The 21,386-nt window shown below is 35.9% G+C and overlaps 1 protein-coding gene across 1 annotated transcript in view; it reads left to right on the forward strand.

The window, feature by feature from the left end:
* Positions 1 to 21,386, forward strand: part of WDR70 (WD repeat domain 70) — a 124,177-nt gene that overhangs the window by 87,757 nt on the left and 15,034 nt on the right. Inside the window, exons 11-13 of the mRNA XM_041472598.1 lie at positions 1,660 to 1,759; positions 7,646 to 7,730; positions 8,760 to 8,898. Of these exons, the coding sequence (XP_041328532.1) occupies positions 1,660 to 1,759; positions 7,646 to 7,730; positions 8,760 to 8,898 (324 nt within the window). The remainder of the gene's footprint in view (positions 1 to 1,659; positions 1,760 to 7,645; positions 7,731 to 8,759; positions 8,899 to 21,386) is intronic.

Here is a 21,386-nt window from a genome sequence, read left to right on the forward strand (position 1 = left end):
TAAGAAGCATGTTGTTGGTATTTGAAATCCCCCTTTGTTTGTTGAAGAGTCATTTGTGGAGGGAATGCCTCATGTGACTCCTCTTAATGACTGACCAAATCTGCACATGAAAATAAGATTGCAATAATTATTAAAGTCATCACACAAAGATTCTCTAGCTTTTGAACCAAATTTAGAACAACTATTCTTAAGAATAAACAACATGAATTAATTCACTAGTTTGTGGCTCTTACTTAGAAAATAACCCATTAAAAGAGTCTTAGTAAGGTGCATAGTCAAAAATGTGAAGATCAGTTCACTGAGGATGCCTGTGTGACCCCAGATCAGTCTGTGTGATTGCATTTCATAATCACATTCACCTTTTGTGATCATATTCTCTTTTTTATTCAGTAGAATTGTGTCTATTGTAATGCATAGTTTGGATAATAATCACTGAGCAGCTGCTCATTGTTTTGTCCTCTTACTGTTCAGGGTGGGATTCTTGGTCTGATTTTGCTATATGTTGTTCAACCCCTCATCTGAAAAGATATGCTTACATGCGTGAATTTTGTTTTGCTCATCACTACCATAAATGAAGGACTTCAAGGTCACTAATTGCCATTTTCTTCGCTGTGTTTTAATCCTCAATTTAAAGAGGGGAAGATTAGATACAATCACACTGGAAACCTTTAAGTCTTGAATGCCTAATTTTACAACTATGTGAATTAGTTTTCTTTTACAAAAATAGGGCAAGTGAGAAGCATAATTACCTACGTATTAAAAAAGGAATCAACCTGTCTGAAATTTGTTTTTCTCTGTTTCTGTCTTTTCCCTTTTTCCCTTCCTGTGTTTCCACTTCCTGTCTTAGAATCTTAGGTTAGACCCTTGCTTTGGTTGGAAAGTGGAAAAGCTTGATTTGACAAGACCATTTAAATTTAATTTGAGGTTCCTTCCCTGTTAATAGAATTTTTAGGTATTTTACTGAATAGTGACTTAATAAATAAGAAGTGATCTCCATACAAGAACAAAATGTGAACTTGAAGGTAGTTTCAACCTTTCTTTAGGATTATCAGCAAAATAGAAATAATTAAAATAAAACATACATCGTTCCCATACTTGAATTTTAGTGTACCTAAATGGAACACAAACCTCACAATATCTGAACTTTGTTCTGTTATATAAGCCATGAATTCTGCCAGGGATTAAATTTGGCAAAAGTAAATTTTTCCAGTGCTTTTCAGTCCTTTCTAAAGTATGTACACTGTATTTTGCTAGTTTGAGAAACTAAAAGCCTACTTAGGGGAGTGTTGAGATCTGTCTTGGAATGTATTTTTATCTTAACCAGGCATAACTACCTTTGTTCAGTGCAAGTGGAAGTTTTCCAAGAGTGCTGATGCTATGTAAATCTGTACTGTATATTTAAACCTATGAAGAATTTGAATCTTGCATTCAAGCTCTTGTTACGAAAGCATATTCTAAAACTAATATAACATTTTTTAAAGTCTGTTGGAAATACTTAGCTACTGTACCTTCTAAAAGTGTAGGGGTTTCTGTTTAGAATAATGAATAGCAGCAGAGCCCAGAAAATACTGTGAAGTAATGTTTGTCCCATTTGTTTCATTTGTTATTTGATTTGTAATTTTAATTTATTTTGTAATGTTTTGTTTGTTTGGCAAACAGGTGCATACAAAGTTCCACTGCAGGCAAGCCCATGCTCCAGGCACTGACACTTCATGTTTGACATTTTCCTATGATGGTACTGTCCTTGCCAGCCGAGGAGGTAGGTGACTGAAAGAACGCTATGACATGTTGAATGTAAGACATTTTTAATGAAATGAAATGGTTCATTAAACAAACTATATAGATCACGTTAATTGTTAGATGTAGTTGTTTGTGGTGGAGGTAAGGTAGTGAAATCAGATACCAGTGATTCAAATATGAAGTATTTCACAGTTTACTAGTTTTATTTGATACACCATGCAATACTATGTTCCTGAAAGAGAATTTTACACCAGTTAAGAAATATTTTAAGATAACTTTTCTGATTGTATTACACAGTTTCTGATCTGTGTTCTTGTCTAGCAGTAATAATACACTGAAAGGAAATCCTTAGCTTAATTTAAAAAAAAAAGTCCAGTTTTGTTGCTTAGTTCTTACGTGGAAGATAAGTGCCTCTCAATAACACGGTCTCTTCTTTGTAGGTATTAATTCCTCATACAACTTTCTTAGGCAATGTCATTTTCTGTCCTAATTGGACTTTTTATCTGATCTGTATTAAAAACATCAAAAGTTGATGACTGGAATTGACTTTCCAAAATATACTTGAATGGCAAAAGAATTTGGAATGTCCACAGGACTGGGAAAACAGGCTTGTGTTGTAAGCTTCAGGTAAAACTTCTATAAATGAGTCTTAGATAATAGAACAAGACCTGAGAAGGCAGACATGTATTTGAGGACTCATTAACTTCATTATTGGGATAGGATGGTGTTTGTTGAAGACAGCTTTTGATGCAGAAATTTGTCTGCCCAGTACTTTGCAGGCAGGTGCAAGCATACAAGCCAAGCTGTCTGGATAGAAAACAGCTGTAACCAGAAGCTCTGTGTATGCATTAGCATTGCCCCAAGGCCAAATAAACAGGCCTAGGGAGAGGCAGTATACATTAATGTTGGCTAACACTGTGCCTAACATATGTTTAGAACATCTGGTCAGTGTGGTACATAGACAGAATGAGATTACATACACAAAATATCAGAATGTAGGTATTCATAGATTAAAAAAACTCTGAAGCAGTGGATGTGTTTCCTAGCTAAGTAGCTTGCATTTTCTTTGCGGCCTCCCTGTGCCCCTGTCCCTGAAGGGGGTAGAGTGTCTGACCGGTGCACGTCGGTACAGTGAAATGCAGCTGATATTGGCTGTGGCCTCACTGATTCTTTGTATGTCTTGCCGCATTTCAAAGATTCCAAATGTTGTTTCCAGATCACATCTTTCAGAGTAAGGACTTTGTAGTCTTATCCTCGAAGGCCCTAGGCATATGGACACTAATGGCACTTGTGTTGTTTTGTAATTGCTGTTCAGGGTCCTGAGTTGAACTGCTGTTCAGAGTTCTGCTGCCACTCTACCCATCATGAATGGGTTGTAAGTGGTGAGGTAGAAGCTCTGAAGCTTTTTTGTCCTTATTGAACCAGACTTTTATTATGTGTGGTCCTTCTCCTGCTTGGAAAATATGTGAACTGTGTGTCTTTCCGTTCTGCACTAAGTAAAATGCTGTGTCTGTCTGCCAGTGGTGATTGCTCCAAAAAAATTCACGCAAACATACTTCAGGAAATTTAGGGATAAACCTTAGTGTGCTTTTAAATATAACGGCAAACAAGGCTATTAGTTAGTGAGGGGTATTCACTACTGCTGTCTTGAAACCTCAATTTATGCAAATTCTCTTCTGTTTCACATTTATGTATGTAGACCACATAAATGACCTTTTCTTATTTTTATTGCATGTGGCACTTTTACTTGCCTGCTCTTCCTCATCTGTCTCCAGTTTTTGTCTTGTGTTAAACAGACTTTCATTTACTCAGGTTTTATCTTCCACACTCTGCACTAAGCTGTATAAAATGTTGATTGATTGTTTGCAGAATGTAAGACTGCACAGAAATTTGGCCACTCAGAGTGGATAAAAGTGCTACCTTTGTCTAGTGTATTAAGAGAAAAAAAAAGCTCTCTGTGCTAGAAAGTAAGGAGGATTCATACCTTATTTTGACTTGTTTGGGTAGTGCTTTAATATGAGGATTGCTTTGGATCTGTACCAACAAAAGCAGATGTGGATCCAGCATTTGTAGATTAACACACCTGCCAAGTGCTGAGGATCAAAGAGAGGATGGTTGTTTGGGGCATGGGAACTTTCATTGAAAGCCTGTTGGACTTTCCTGTGGATCTGTGTTGGATATGAGAAGATGAGGCATGGCTCAGCTGCAGGCACAAGGGAAAATGAAAACCTAAGGAGCTGCTTATGAAAGTTTCCAGTGCTATTCTTGTTGGATATTAGGTAGTAACCTGACAGAAACTTAAGAAAGTGATATTTCTGCATGCTTGAAGCAACAAAGCGTAGTATTTGGGGAACATTTTCTTTGTTTAGCAGGGAAGAGATAACAATTAGGATTGGACTTGAGGTCTTACTGTAAAAATTTTTTAAATCTTTTTTTGACTCCTGATATTTTTTTGTTGGTCTTTTTTCTTTTTTCATTTTACTTGTATTTCATTCTTAATTTTGAAATTGGTTTAAAACATAGAAACATGCATGCTCAAGGGTTATGCAGCAGTATGTATAGTGACTGTTTTGTGTAGTGTAATAACATACTGCTCTTCATAGTAAATCCAAACATTAGCATTTCAAAAATCAGATGGGTTTTTGTCAAATAATATTTCTTGGAAGCTGAACACTAGTGTTCATTCTAACCATGGCAGAAATGCATTTACTAGTTTTAATAGGCATAGGCAGAAAAGTGCAACACTTGGGGCTGAAATGGCGTTATGAAAGACTTCCAGTATCCTTCTAGCCATATGTCTGTGTGTTCATTCCATATGTTTAGAGGGGACGATGCACTTATTTGATCAGGCTGGTATGGATGCAGGTGATACTGAGAAGTGTTCCAAATGTAGGTATATTTCCTCAATTTGTGACTTCCCTCATGGGATCTTTGGCTTTGGTCCTAATCTTTGATGCCTCCAAAGGCTGCTCTGTAGTTGTTGCAGCTCCTGCTGTAGAAGCAGTACAGAAAGTACAAAATGCAGAAGCCTGTACCTTGTTCTGTAAGATAAGCCTTCACAGAAAGGCTCAGAGTAGATAAACATACTATGGTAAGTGTGCTATGCTATATGTTTCCAAAGCTGTAACTTTTTAAAATTCCCATTTCCTATGTTTCTTTGCCTCATTGATCTCTGTGAACAATTTCTGTCATGGAGCTTTGCTTTCAGCAGAGGACTCCCTCTTTTTAAATAGAGTGCTGCTGACTGTAGGCTTTGTGAATTCCTGGCAGCACTTTTGCTTCTTCTGGGCCTACTCGCATTTATGTGCTTGTCTTCTGGTCAATATCTTCTGAAAAGAAAACAAAAAAAATCAGATATAATCTTTATAATGTTAGTGCTTTAGCCTTATTTTGACTAAAGGGCATTTGAAAAATGCCTATCTTTGCTCACCAAAGACTGTTTTTCTAGGACCTAATTGTTACCTCTTGATAAATCCAGTGCTCAATACCATTGGCATAACAGTGTCTTGACCTGATTGTGTCAGTCTTGAGCCTGTTTATTGGTATCCTTATTAAAAGGATAAACAGCATTTGAAAAACAGCATTTGAAATGCTACTAAAAATGCTATAAAAGCTTTAAATAATCCTGCCAGGCTTTGGAGAAGTCTGCCATCAAGAAAAAATACTGAATGATCTGAGTAGACTATTTTGAATATTCATACTGAATTGCACAACTCCTGTTTATAGGCTTTTGTTTAAGGATAACTATTTTTGTTAATGTATAAAGTAATTAAAAACAGATCACTACTGCTGCAGCTCTGTTAAAGCTGCCTCCTAAGCATTGATAGAAGGATCCTACTAGGAAAAATCCTTGGTGCTGAAGAAAGGCAATATTCTGTGATCTTATTGACAGTGATTTCAACTTGAAATGCAAATTAGATTTAGGAATCAATTTGCATCTGGGAGTTTTAATTAGGAAAAGTGAATTGGAGCAAATTCTTAATGATGGTTCAGTTTCACAGCATTAGCAAGTCAAGTCATTGTACTAGCATTTTCCCCTCTCCAAATACTTACTCTTCTATTTCTAAACTATTTCAATTTAAGACAATGTTGACTTAAAATCAACCCTAAATTTGAGTCCTACTGGAGTTTTCTGAATTTTTTTAACTAGTCCATTACATTTTCTTGCTAGCAAAGGAGCTATAGCTACATGTCTGACTGCATTTCTCCTGCTAAAACCTGGCAGGACTACAGTTTGAAGATCATGTCAAGGCTCATTCCAGTAGGAACAGAACAGCCTTGGCTGCTAGCCGTAGATCTGTCCCTATCCAGGAGATTTGCAAAGTGGCCAAATGCTGTCCTTTGCATACATTTATAAAGTGGTGGTGCTTTAGATGTAACATCTCGACGATAAGTGGTTTTCGTTTTTTTTTTTCTTGGGGGGTGGGAGGGAAAAGGGAGGGCTCATTTTACAAGACTAAATGCTTTGAAGTACTTGGGATGGAGTCTACTGGGAAACAATAAGAAAACATATATTCCCTAAACAGGGACTCAACATTTTTCTTTCTTGTCGCTTTTTAGCTTCCCGATGAACAGAAATATACTCTACTCTAGACATCATTTATTTAAGTTGTCCAGTTCTTAAAAATATTTTGTAGTAAGGAGTTATCCTAGTCTTTAATATAAACATACATGATGTACGAGGCCACACATTACTGCTTTCCCTGTAAAGGGCACTGCTGGCCTTGATTTCTTTTGTTACTTCTTTTAAAAACATTTTATTTCCAAGGCCTCCTTTGAGCTCTTGAGCTCAAAGGCTGTGAATCCACAAAATACTTGTAGATAACCAAATTACTTCCCTGCAAGATTTGTATTTTGGAAGGAAGCAGATTTTGCCTCCTAGGTCAGAAAGATTTTGTAACTTTTGTCTGAATATTTTTAAAGAGAATTGTTGCTTAAATGTCCTTCTTTTTACCCTTGAAAGTGCTGAGGCACTGCTGTCAAAGACACATCACTAGGATGTGTCTAGGTGCTTGAGTGAGGCACTTCAAAGCTCAAATTCTGTAGCTCATTTCATGCTGGAAATATGTGTTCCAGAAGGATAGTCAGAGAGGATATGTAGATGTCTCTGAGAATAACTAATTAATCTCTTTTTTTACCCCTGTTCTCATTTTGTTAATATGTCATAACTTTTCAAAAAGGGATAAACAGCCTGACTTTTACTGGCCTACAGTCACACCATGTTCATCAAACACAGATGAAAATTGCTACAAATCTCTTTTTGTAATCTTGATTTTGGCTTTTATAGCTAAGGGTAATGTTGTGAAATGCTTTCATTACAGAAAGAGTGGTTTCACTTACTTCCCTTCACCCCCTTCCCTGAGGATTTCTGACTGATTCCAGAGCCTCTTCTCCATACTGAGATAGCAGTTTGTTGCCTGCTAAAGAAGGGGGAGGGCTTTCAGGTGTTTTTAATGTTCTTCCTGATTGCTTTTTCAGGACAGGTAAAAACCACACATATAAAACTTTTTAAGTTTTTGATCTAGACCATCCATGGCAACATTTTTAATTTCTTTAGATATCTTGTAAGTTAAATTTGCTCCTAGAAGCAAAACATCAATGCTCACAAACAAAGAATAAATTAGTGATTGAGGAATCGGATTCCACTGTGTATAGTGCTTCTTGATAGGAAGGATTACCACAATACAATTGAGCCATTGAATACTGGAGTGCTGCATATTGTGCTTCTCAACCTTGCGCTGTCATAGTCACTTACTGAGGAAAAACTTCCAAATTGGTCCCATTTCAGATGCTTCTATTATATAATTTTGTTCTCCTCTCTGAATTAGAGAGTGAAATTTTCTGACATGTATAAGTTCTTGACTTGAATTCTTTATTGCTGACCTTTGTCTCTTCTGTTTCATAGGAGATGATACTTTAAAGATATGGGATATCAGACAATTTAAAAAACCTCTTAATTCAGCAGATGGACTGCCCAGCTTCTTTCCGATGTAAGTATTCTAATTTATTCCAACTAGCAGAAATAACAATATTTTTGCTGAATGGGGAAGGATTCTGATGGAGTTCTTATCGTCAGTTGTCACTAGGTCCACAGTTGTGCAGAGAGGACAGCACAAGAAGAACTGTGCAGTGACAATTCTGGTCTATTTCAGGGATTTGTGTTGCTTTAAAAGATCTTATTTTTGTGATATTTCAGTCTCATATGTCTCAAATCTAATTAGATTAGTAATATTTCAGGAGGAGACCCTTATGTGTGTAATGAGATATAGATGTAAATCTTATTCTTATTTAGTCTATAATTAATAAAAAAAGAGCTGAATGAAAAACTAGACATAACATGAAGGTACTTGATATGAATTGAGGTTACAGCATCAGAAATGCTGATTTTATTTTACTGCATAGTGCTGAGTATTGTTTTCAATATTTTTATTGGTCTGGTCTGCATTTCCATTGCTGTAATACAGCCAAATCCTCTAAGGACAGTTTGTAATTTTGAAATGAGATCTTAGAAAGACAAGTCATGGACAGCTCAGTCTTAACTGCAATTTGTAACACAGAGGAAAAATAAACAGAAAAATATTTTTGGCCAGTGTGTAAACACACCACCTTGCATCACTGAAGAGTGCATCATCAGCAAAACCAGATTTCATGATTAGTACATTTTTTACTTAATGATGACAGCCAGATTTGAAAGTACTTTTGTTTGTTTCTTTCTTTCTTTCTTTCTTGTATTGAAAAGCTTGCAAGACTTTTGGGTGGAGGAGAATTTTGCTGGGAGGAGGATTTTTATTGAACCTGCCAGTTTTGCCCATGTTGTGCACAACAGTAATAACAATTGTAACAGATAACTCTAATTGATAACTACACCAATAGATGACAGCTAACAAATACTTTTTCAAGCTTTGTCTGGAAAGGACTAACAAATAGAAAAGATTGTTTTAAGGAGTGCAATTTATATCTAAATTCTTGATATATTAATTATTTATCTGCTCAGTGAGATGCTTTGTTTTCTTCAACAGGACAGATTGTTGTTTCAGTCCAGATGATAAGATCCTTGTCACAGGCACCTCTGTTAAGAAGGGTGGTGGCAGTGGGAAGCTGTTTTTCTTTTATCGTGAGACCTTCCAGAAGCTCTATGAGATAGAGGTTACAGATGCGGTATGTATTTTAGTTTAATCATCTCTTCAAAATATGAATTAAATCCTATTAATATGCTTCTTTTCCCTTATACAGGTTATACCTACTAACACTATTGTGATTTTCCTACTCCATGATTAAGAGATAGGGCTAGAGTAATCTGAATGATTGTTTCAATTAAATTTTAAAAAAATCCTAGGACAAGATGTTTAAGCAGTAGAGCTTCCCTGCTCTGGTGTTAGCATTGCATTTCTCAAGGATTTCTGTGAACCCTTCTAGATCTGTGAAGTGAGACACAAATCCTAAAATACATAGATGTTTATGTTGTTTACTTCACTAGTTATCACGATGAAATGCCTTATTGTGACAAAACTCATTTTTGTCCATGAGATCAGATTAGTGGTTACTCTAGAATGTGTTTCTTACTTGTCTAAATGCAACAATTTGTTGCAAAAAGAAGACATCATTAAGAAATCCGTCAAAAACACCTTTCTCACCAGTTACTATCAAAACCTAAAGCTGTGAACCTGTTATACAGAAGGGTCTGTTAATGGCTTGAACTACCACCTATTCCCTTGTGCAGAAGGGAAAAGCTCCATACCATAGATGAAAAGGTCCTTTTACTCTTGTGGTATAGAAGTAAACTTATGGGTGGTAACAAACACCCATAATGTGTTTAGGAGTGGGTGAAATTACCACAGAATTGCCGCTGATAACTATGGCACTGTATGCTTATGTCCATTTTTGTTGGAGTATTTCAGGTTAGTGATTTTGTCAGTTTTTTCCAGGATACCATTTTCTCCTTCTGCACTTTTTTAAAGCGAGCATAACAGGTTTTCCTAGCACAGCAGACCAAACCTCCTTCTGCTGGATGTTGTTTATACACCACCACCTTTGTATTTTCTTTTCTTTTCAAATCCTGCTTTCTCCATTAGTCCATCCCAAGGGAAAATCTGCTTACGGATGGATTTCTTATATCTATAATTTTGGTGGTAGCTGTCTTGGAAATTAAAAATGCTGAATTCTTACCAAAGCAGAAAACAAACACACGTTTTTTTCCTAGAAGAACACATGTTTTTATCTTAAACATATAATCTAAATAGAAAGGGGTTTTATATGACTTTGGAAGTTTTACTTACTGCTAAATAATTTCTCCAAATACAGCAGAAATTGGCTTTTGTGTTTTTTTCCTGTGGAACATACCAAACCACAAACCAAGCTAAACTCATGAGAATTTCTAGGGGAAGCCTTATAACCAAGTATTTTTAACCTTTTTCTGAGAGAAAACATGAATGCCTCAGTATCTCCTCTGAAACTTCATGACAGAGAAAAGAACAACAACCACATAAGATAAAGTGCAAGAAGTAGATTTTTGTAGGAGCTCTCCTGTCCATGGGCACCAAAAACAAAATAGTTTCATAATTCCATTCACAATGAATTTGAAATCCTTAGACCTGAGTGTTTGGAGGTTGTCATGATGCCATCTCCTTTTAGTAATAGTCATGTCAATAACAGTGTGCAGAAACTTCACTTAAGCTCTAAGTCTGCAAGAGGGAAAAGCTTGTCAGTGGTTGATCCTGTATCTCCAAAATCACTTAAATATTGAGAATACTGCTTGAGATCAGCCTTACAGCCAGTCTTTTTTTGCATTCAAAGAAATTTTTGTTTTCATTTGGTAACTTTGTCTTCTAAGTCTTGGAAATAAAGGGTCTGTTTACCTGCCAAGATAGATCATGTTACAAGGGAGTCCACAAAATATTCCTTTGCTCTCAGTTTATCTTAGAATCAGGAGCTAAATTTCTGTTCTTTGTTTAAAAATGCAAAAAAGACATGAAATGCAGACCCAACAGTAAGAAACTGTCAATAAACAATTTCATTGGGGCCACTAATATAGTAAAATTTCAAGTACATGTACAAGTCTAAGCAGGTTCATAATTTTATACTATAAATTTGTATAGGTGGTGATATTTATATGGTACTTTTTAATACTGTAGTAAATCACTTTGTTCTATAGAGTTTTAGTGCTGCTGGTTTTCTTCATTTGTAATTATAAAATTTAAGACTGTCATCTGCTTTGCACAGTGAAAATGAAAATAATGGAACTAATAGGTGAAGAATTTAGACAAATACTGATCTTATGACATAATTTTCAGTGAGTCAGCACTACCAATACCTGTACAACAAGTCTGTCTAGTTTATAACTTTAACTCTACACATCTAAGGAAAACACAGTTTAGCATATCAATCTGAATCTAAAAGAACAAAAATTCCTATAAGCGGTCGTACAAAATAAAAGCAGTATATTTTTTTAAGGTCTTTCTACTGTTTGTATCTTTTGGCTTTTTCATTAGTGTTCTTTACTTGTTCGTCTCAAATTACTGTGTTTGATGAAATATAAACGCATAAAGGCATGCTAAAAGCAAATGAGCGTTCAAGAAGCTGGCTTTTATGTTCTGTAATCAGTAAATGCTGTTTGTCGGAAAGATTATTGGTCTGTAAACTGTAAGATTAATATCTTCTGTGTAGTTTATCAAAGCATTTTTTTCAGCAGTGTAGTAATTACTTTCTACCGACTGCTTTCCTAGTTTCCATTTTTTTCCTTATACTGTCAAAAATAGCAGCTAGCATTTAGCATTAGTGTAATTAAAGATAAATACATAGTGTTATTCAAGACTTCGGTTTGTTTTCTGCAACAAAGTGTTACACTTCTTTACATTTTCCATGTTATCTAGTGCTGAAATACGTCATTTTACTCTTTCTGTTCTGGGTTTTTTTAGGTATTACAGAGTTGAAGTTATGCTATGCTATATGTATAATAAAAGCATAAATGCATCAGTGTCTGTCTCTGCAAAGAGACTAATCTGCTCTCGTTTCTAATGAAATAATTTCAGTGATATCAGTGAGATTTACTCCATATTGCTGAAGAAAAATGGCATCTTCAGTAACTTTTTGAAAGCAATTGTATAGCAGTTTAGTGGTAGAATGTATATAATCAAAATAGCAGAAAATCTACTGAGATTTTCTCAGTATAGTATAAACTATTCATGTGTTACTGTCTTAATTTCACAAGGATTTTTTAAAGGGAAATGCCAGCAAGTCTAGAAAATTGAAAAGCAGTAAAGAGCAGTAAACATTATCTTAAACCTTCTTGGTAAATAGCCAGTGAAATTGGCCTGTGAGTGAACTTAGTGGGTAATGAGAAAATATTTAATGGGAATGTTTGACCAAAGCTGTGTCTGGCATTCCTTTCCATCATACCACACAAACCTTTTTTCACCTTTTCTTTCAAGTTTTCATGGGAAAATCCATTACTGTTTCAGAGCTGCTGAAGTGCAACCTTGTGGTTTTACTAATGGGCTAGCAGTCTGATTAGTTTCTGCTGTTGTGGCTGGGTACAGAATATGAATTTTCTTTTTTCCTCTTCTATTAATGTTTTGGTTTTTTGTTTCTCAGCCACAATCTGTGCTTAAACAGCTGTGTTGTTATGTCCACTCCGGAATGCCATCCCACATGAAGGCAGTGGGACTTTCATGGAATTCAAGCTTCTTAGATAAATAGCAATGCTTTTTGAAGAAAACTAATGTCAAAAGAGCTGGAGATCATGGGCTCTCTCTCTGGCCATTAGCTGGAGGAGGTGTGAACAGGACAAAGACAAAATTGTTGGTTCTTCTCTGACCATCTTTTCTGCTTTCAGTGACTGCTGTTTTTGAAATATCTTGATGCAGACAGAGGAATTTTGCAGTTAATAGCACTCAGTGAATTCTTTTTTCCCTTGAGTTTATCAAGGAGAGAAATCACTCATGCTGCACGTTATGGCAGGGTCCTTTACTTACTGCAGGTTACATCAAAATTACATCAGGGTTGGAGCTCTTGCCTCTGCCACTCTGATAAGAAAGCTGATGCTCTGTGTACAGTGCCCCAGCCTTGCTCTGGCTCAGTGTGTACAGATAAAATTGGAGATTTTGAGGGCTTTGTACTGTGACAGTGATCATGTTTACTAAACTGTACAGAATTTCGTCTTTTTAATGGAACTTGAAAATACTCTGTTACGAATATTTTTTGTCTCTTCCTCTTCTGTCTTTTTCTGTCTCTTTCTTTTCTGTCTTGACAGTATTATTTATGAAAGATTCTTCCGCTTTTTTGTCAAATAATTTCACAATAAAATAAGCTAATTAAACTTTCTCAATTTGAGCATTAGAGGCTTATTTAATCTGAAATACTAATTGCACACAGAACCTTTTTTCACTCAGTTTACATGGTGAAGGAGACTTAAACAGATGGCAGGAAACAATACTGCCAGAATATGGGGGTACAGAGCTTAAGTTCAGAAACTCAGAGGGTGTTTCCCTTTCTTTTTTTCATGTAGTGTGAGAGGCAGGAAGACCTGTAGCTGCTGTGGAATGAGGTTTCACCTTTGGGATATGCAGTCTGGAAGGGAAGGGAGATTTCAGTGCCAGATGAAGGCCAGGGAGGATTTATTCCTAGTTCTTGATTTGGTTATGCAACCATCTTCATGGGAACCAGTTAAAAATACCTAGTGTATGGGAAAAAGAAATGGGTACACAACATTTCCCCCAATGTCAGTTTAATTTTAAATAGCTGTGGATAGGCACTTGAATCACTCTCACATGTCTGTCATTCATTTGGCTACTTCCAACAGATCACCCTGTAGTTATCCTTATTACAGACAAGATTGATCTTGGCAGAAGTAGAGTACTCATTTTCCCCATATGGAAGGGACAAGTATTACACCCTGTTACTGCCAAGCAAGAATGGGCACTGAGAAAGAAAGAAAGAAAAAAATTGTATAGTTACAGGAATTGGTGATTTTTAATGAAAATTGAAGTAATAATTTAATTTAAAAAAGAGCCGAGATTATGAGTTTGTTTACATTATAAAATGAGATGTGCAAGTTTTTAAAATATCCCACAGAATTTTGTAGATAAGCAGCAGTCCATAACTATAGATCTATGGTTGTTTTGGGAAACCTATTTCTGTTAGGAGGATTCTTCAATATTTTCTTAGTTTCTCAAATATAAGCAAAAGTTAAATTATTAAATACTTCTTAAAATACCTCTAAGGGATTTTTCAGGAAGGTCTTCTGAGACAAGCTATAAATAAAGCTTCTTTTTAGATGAAAGAATGAAAAGGAAGGAAGGAAGGAATAAGGAATATGAACCTTCCAGCATACTTTATGCTTATGGTTGCTTTAGGATTGCAGTATTTCTTTCCTTAACCTTAAACAATACAATTTACTATTTATAAGGTGCAGTAATGTAGTAAAGGGCTTTTCCACTGTGGCCCATTTCACTGAGATTTAAAGCTTTTCTTTATTTAAGAAAAATAAGTTATTTTAACTTTTGCAAGAAATCATCATGCAACTTCGGCTTTGGGGTTTTTTGTTTGTTTTTGTTTGTTTGGTTTTTTTGTTTTTTTTTTTTAAGCCATTTGTTTTGTTTTTATGGAAGATACGTATTTTCCACAATAGGTAAATTAATACAATATTTAAGGCTCAGTAAATTTATGTGTTTTTTTAAGTGAACAAAAACACTCTCTAGTATAAGAGGTGAATCACAGGAATGTGTTTTCTTTTGTAGTGTGGTAACCTGTCAATTTTTATTTTCTGCTTCCATATATATAAGGACAATGTGGTCCTTCCCTTTGTGTATCCTGGAGCAGCAGTACTTTGTTTTAGGAGAGATGTCACTAGAGGTTTAAGGTATGCAAAGTAATAAACTGTGAGGGTTTTGTTCCTGTACAGGGAGTGGGAGTGCGCATGAAGGTTGTCTCCCTTAGTTTTATGATATATGAAGATGAAAGTGTAGTTGTAATTTTAACAGACCAAGTGTTTGAAAATGCCTGACATTGCAGTTACAAGGGAAACAAGTTGCCACCTTAAGTTATTTTTTTACTCATCAAAAGAGGAAAATATTTTTCAGTGGCTCCATGTTCTTGTAAAAATATATTTCATAGCTGTACCTTGAAAGTTGAGTGGTACAGCATTGTTATGCATGTATTGAAATCCTTCTTTAAAATAATGGCCTCTGAAAATATTTTTAGGGTATTTCTGGTTTCTACATAGAGAATTGTAAGTTTTATCCATTTCTGGTCCATTTTCTATTGAATATTTCCACACATTTTCTAAGTCATGTTTCACAGGGGAAAAACATTAGTATTCTTTCCTCCACTAGTGTATTCTCATGAGTATTTTAAATCTAATGATAGCAGGTCACTACATTGTAGATACTCCCTAACTTCCCACCTTTGTTATTGTAGTTGGCTCTTTTCCTTGGAAGAGCTCCAGGGGAATCTTGAATGCGAAGATTTTTGCAATGGGGGTTTACAGTAGATTTTTAAATATAATATTAGTACATTTCTATTATGTGAGCAGCCTTTTTTTAAATCAGAGCATACATAGTATGAACATGTGTTAACCGCATTTCTGCTCAGAAGAAGAAACAAGATGGAAGCATTTATTATTCAGCTTGGCAGACATTTGAAAGTGGCATACTTCTAAATCTGTTGTTTAGCATTTTATTATTACTTAAAACTCAGCAGTTTTATAAGAGTTACACAGTTTTATCCCTTATTCGGGTGCTTCCAGGAGGCTGGCCAGCTGTTTCCAGGTAGAGCAGCATGGCAAGCCAGGTAGATGTCTGTTGTATCTCCACTCTGGTCTAAGACACCAGTGGAAAGAGATTACAGAGTGTGCAGTAGGAATTGGCATAATTATCAATGATCTTTGATAATTGCATAGAAATGATGGTATTTCTGCAGATAAGATTGCTATTATCTACGGATTAGAATTTCAAGTTCCTGATTTTTTTTTTAAATTTTTCCTTTAAATTCCAGTTGCTTGGAGCTAGCAAGAAATTATTTGTTAATGTGGGTGAAAATGTCTTGAAACATTTGCTTAAAAGTCCTTGGGGCCTGTTTCTGAACTTCATGGAGTATGCATGAGAGAAGTGTTTTCTTTTAAAGCATTGAGATCTTTGAAACAGACTTTTCTACTGCCTCTAAGTTAGAATGCGTTTGGATTTATCCTCATCCTGAGATTTTTAGTGTATTTTGATTCATTTTCCTCTATTTTCTTAAGCAGTGTATGCATTCTTCCTGGGATGTATAAAATATAACATGACAAAAGTTTTTTTTGGTTCATGAAAACTGTGAGCCGTATAAGACATATCTGTGAAAGTTTGTGCTAAGACTAGATTCATATCCACTGCACAGCAGTCTAAATATTTGAAGTTTCTAAACAGTTCCACACCTTTATTGTAAAATGGAAAAGATTGAGAGCCCCTGCTTTAATATCTTTCCTAATTACAGAAGTTGTTTAAAAGTGGTAGTAACCAAAGAGGAGTGGGGAACAATCTTGTGGTAGTGGGACACTGTCTTCAGCAGTTGGCATCTAAACTTTTTATGTTTTATTCAAACACATCGAAACTGTATTAAATAAATGGAGGTGTTTTCCTGAAATAACTTTGTACATTTCCCTTCTCCTATGGGGAGACATTTTGCTAAAGTCAGAAGTACTTAATGTACAAGTCCTAGAACTATGGAAGATAAAGCTGAAAGGCTAACACTGAGATTTCATCCCTCTATCCAGCCCAAGTTTGAAATTGCTCACCCCTCTCAAATACAAATACAATATAAGCTTAGGTAACAGATGATAGTAATTTATTATAAGCTTCCTAAGTAGTATTATTTATTACGTTTTGAGCTCCTGTGCTGCAAGCGCAAAAGATACTGGAAGTGGTTCTTCACTGTAAGTATGTAGGACAGTTTTATAGGAGAAAGGACAGGATAGATGTGCTATATAAACTAGTTGCATGCATACTTGCACTGATATTGACAGATGAGGCTTTTTTCCGAAAGACTGGAATTTGTAGTGATTGCATTTAAGATAAAGACTCTGTTCAGTCAGAAAAGCCCCACTTAGCAACTGCTGGGGTCACCTGTCCTTATGGAATCCACGACCACGGTCAGAATGTCATTTTATATGTTTGCTATCTTCCCTGCTGACAAGTCCCTCATCTGACTGCCTGGACAGCCAAGTGCAGGGAATCCAAGCAGTGCTGTTCAAACAGAGCCCATCACATACTGTCACAGCCACTGAAGCAAAGCTTTCACATGGGAAAGAGAGAAAGTTTGTTTAAGTTTTTCTTCCCCTAACTGAAAATATTTTCTTAGGTCAGAAGCTCCTGCTTTCACTTTTTTATTGTATAGCTTCAGAACAGATTCTGAGGAATTATTTATTAGATTGTAGGTTAGGAAAGGGCAACAAGGGCAAATACACATTTTTTTCTGTTTAACCCCTGTTCAGTTTTTGATATCTGCACAGCTACACCTGATCTTTGAAGCTAAGATTTTCAAGATTTGTTGGGCAGTTCTAGAAGTTTGTGTCTGGTGTATTTTTTCTGCACTAGGAATATTCAATATGGGTACCAGGATTCTTTATCTTGAACTATGTAGTTTCATCTAAGTAGCACAATGTGCTGTAATACAGATCCTCATTAGTTTTCTGTTTTTCTTTTATAGCTATTTTGGCCACTGTATGCTGTAAGGATTCACCTGACCAAATATAGATGTCTACAGCTGATCCAGTCACCCTAGGCTCCTTTTCTAATCAACAGAGAAAAATAAACATATTCAGACTGTGATTTTATCCCATCCTAAAATAGATCTCTCTAATAGGTTAGCTGAAGTCTGCTGTAAAATGCTTATTTCTCTCTGTTAACTTTAAAGGGAGACAGTTGTAGACATTTAAAGAATAGATCTCCAAAGATTAAAAGTGTAGACACGTTAAGTTTGATGAAACAAGTCCCACCTAAACTCTTCACTTCCCTCCGTGGGTGTTTATTGTCTTCTACTAAAGCACTGGAACATTTAATCTCTCATTTTCTGACCTTGCTGATAATGGGTTACTTTTGCATTCATTTCTGTTGATTTAAGAATTTTTGACTGTAGGCAATTCACAGGAGAAAAGCCTGCCAGTCCATGAAAGACTTGTGCTAGCTGAGAGCGAAGCCTACGCTCTCTTACTTGCACCTGATTTCCCAACAACTGTCAAAACATCAGCAGCTTCACCATGGAGTTACTGAACTTCATCTAAAGTGTAACGCTTTTAAAGAAACATCAAATGCTCATGAATTCTTGTTTCATAGGTTAGAGATGTGTGAAAACCTAGGATTAGCATGTTTCGGTGTTTATCTGAAATTAGCAGTATTTTTTTCTAGTGGCTATTTGGAAGATCAATTTTGATTTTCCCTGTTTGCAGGTGGAATTTTGACTGCACAGTCAGCACAGGGAAAGTATGAATATTAGCTGTATGTCAAAATCATTCAGTAGAGATTTCCAGCTTCTCAGGGTAGTTTAATGTAGGGATAGAAGTAGATAGATATAGTCTGCAAAGCAGATTTGTTGTCAGTGTTTTTATTTAAATAGTTAGCACTAACAGCTGTGGAAGGAGACAATAATTCAGTAGACTTTGCTTAAAACTCTGATAGCTGCTCTTAACTGATAAGTCATATCTAGTGTTTTGGAGCAAATGTATAAGCCAGTTGAAAGTCAAAAACAGCCAGAGAAGAGTGAAAGTGTGTACTTGAAGTGAAAAGAAAAAAAATGGAAAATGTTTATTCCAAGAGTACATAACTGATATGGAAACACGTTTTTCTTTCCTCTTCCCTGCATGGCAGGAGAAGATTTAGTAATGAACTTGAAAAAGCTGATACATTATCATGCACTATCTGAAAATACACTTTACATGAAATGTTCATTTTCAAAGATAACTGCATGGTACTTAACCTTAAAACTTAACTGTTTTTAGGGAGAAAGGGTAGTTTCCAAAGAAAACAGTGCCTGTCTGAGAAGCACTAAGACCTCCTCAAGGAGGGAAAAGAAATTAAAATGTCACTGTAAAATATGGCCCCTGTACTTTACTTTTCATTTTGCAGTAGCAAGGAGAGAATATAATTCTGTTGACCTAAGTGCTGTAGAAGTGTATGGTGATTCCTATTTATGTCCAAAATATGAAAGTTCTTGGAATTTTTTGGAAAATGGTGAAATCATTATCATGCCAGTCTTGTTGCAATTATGACCTCCATATGCGTACACACATGTAACACGTTTTATTAAACGTGTCTGTTTAATAAAATTTTGCTAACCGAAAAAGATTAATTGTTATCATGGGGCTTGTTTACATAAAAAGTTAGTTAGATTTTGTTGGATCTGAGCTGAAATGCACCAAATAAAAACCAATTCTTTTGTACAAGATCAGCTCACAGACATGTAAAATGTTAGTATAGGAATTCAAGAAGGCAGTGATGGACAGAAACCTGAATCTTCCCTTAATCTTTTGCAGCAGAGTGAAGGAGGATGGAGGTGAATAATGCTTTCAAGAGACATTCTTTATATATGTTCTTGTTATTTTGTTGCATAATGAGCAACATCATTATGAGCAACCATTTTGGTAGATTCAAAAGATACTAGTAAGATTAAATGACTGTTGAGGCTCTGAAATGCTGTAGAAAAATCTTTTAGGTCTCAGATATAGCATTTATGTGAAGACTGTATGTACTCTGTAATTCACAGGAACTAGGAATACGTGCTGCGTGATGCAGCATTGATTAATGCATTTATGGTTTTATTCTTTATATGTTTTATTGCAGCGCATCTTCTCCGAAGCTTTTCACAATCCAGATAACCACTGCTAATGTGTGATCTCTAACCATTCATAGTCCCTCTTACTAGAAATAATTAAACCTTCCTGCCTAACCTGTACTGACCCCTCTGAGACTGCACTTCCCATCCTGGATCAGCTCTATCCACACTCTAAAACGGGGTGTTTTTATCTGAAGTGTGGTCCAGGGAACTGAATTCCTTTTCTGCTGCAGTCTCAAACCATCTTTATAAGCAAAGATCCAGGAAAATTCTTCCAGTCCTTGACATCAGTCTGTAGTTTCATGACCTTCCAGCTTCATAGTTTCATCTTAGGGGGTAAATTTTCCACTCCTGTGCCACAAATCATTTAAATCTTTTCTTACTGACCTTGTAAAATGCCCTCTCTGCATTGTTTACTCCTGTCAGGGTGTTGCCCAAGTACTCTGGAAAGTTTCAGCAGAGGTAATTAGCTGACAAATCTGCTTCAGTTATTCTTCACTGTGCCTGTTAAACACCGGGCTGTATTCCTAGGCCAGAATAAATGTCCCATTCCGTGTTACAGAAAATGAGGCTTCAGTTTCTCATTTAGAGACACTGCTGTTAACTCTTGTCTAAGCACTAGTACTTGTTCAGTACCAGAAAAGCCATATGTGTAGTTGCCTAGATGGAGAATAACCTGACAGAAAAATTATTTGGTGTTGTTTACTGTTTACCTGCAGCAACAGCTCTGTTCACATGACTCAAAGGGAAATACAGAGGTGAGAACAGACTGATAGGGGTGAGACTATTTGGGAACCAACCCAGAACTGCTTACAGACAATGACACCCACTGAATCTGTTCTAGCCTTTTTCACAGTGAGAATCAAGAGGGTAAATTTGCAGTGTTTCTCTTTTGGGTAATATTTTTAATATTTTCCCTGTCTGTCTTCACAAAAACACTTTCACAATGTTTTCCCAGTATTTCCCAATGCAAGCTACTGTGTTTGTATATGAACAGATATTGCCAAAGGCTTTTCAGATTTATTTAATTTTAAGAACTTAATGCTTTTGCCATAGCAAAAGTACAAAACAACTTTTAAATCGTTACTAGTAATTGTCTTTTGTAATTTTCTTATAATCACAAAGCTGGCCACATCATTCTATGGAAAAATTATTTTCAGGATTTTTATTACAGGCTTCCAGGACTTCATGCTCCAAAAGCATAGTGTCCAAAGCATTCAGCCACCACAGAAATATTTTTTTCAAATGTTGAAGATGATGTTTGTGTGATGATACATTCTGCACTTTATCATTGTTCTTTGTTACAAGACATTTTCCATTTTCTAAGCTATGACATGATATTTTTTTACTTTCAGAATCTGCATAGGTTTTTCTTCTTTTAAATGAAAGAAAATTATTTGCAGTTTGTGGTTTATATAGTAGGGCTGGTACATTGAAACAGGCTGTTGAGTTTCCATCCCAGGAAGTTTTAAAAAACAAACAGGGTGATATCCTGTGCTGTCTGTAGTATCTGACCATGCTTGGAGAAGGCTGGTTGATTTTTGTCATCTCCAGAGCTCTCTTCCAACCACAATCATTCTGGAGTTGTGAAAAATTCAGTATCAGTAGATGGGTGCCTACCTACATGCGCACCTAGGCAAAGGCAGGAAAACACTTCTTTATCTGCAATTAACATACGTGCCTGGAGAGCTGGGAGGTAGCACTTTCATTGAGATGGAATTTGATGTTTAGCATTTACAGTGATAAAGGTGTCTACCTGAGTTATTCTAGGTGGAAGCAGTTGAGAAGTTAGAGGCATCAAAGAATAAATGCTCTTTAAGTGTTAATTATTTTTGTGTGATAAAGATTTT

This window comes from Pyrgilauda ruficollis, unplaced genomic scaffold, assembly GCF_017590135.1.
Source record: "Pyrgilauda ruficollis isolate IOZ18807 unplaced genomic scaffold, ASM1759013v1 scaffold108, whole genome shotgun sequence".
Classification (NCBI taxonomy): Eukaryota; Metazoa; Chordata; class Aves; order Passeriformes; family Passeridae; genus Pyrgilauda; species Pyrgilauda ruficollis.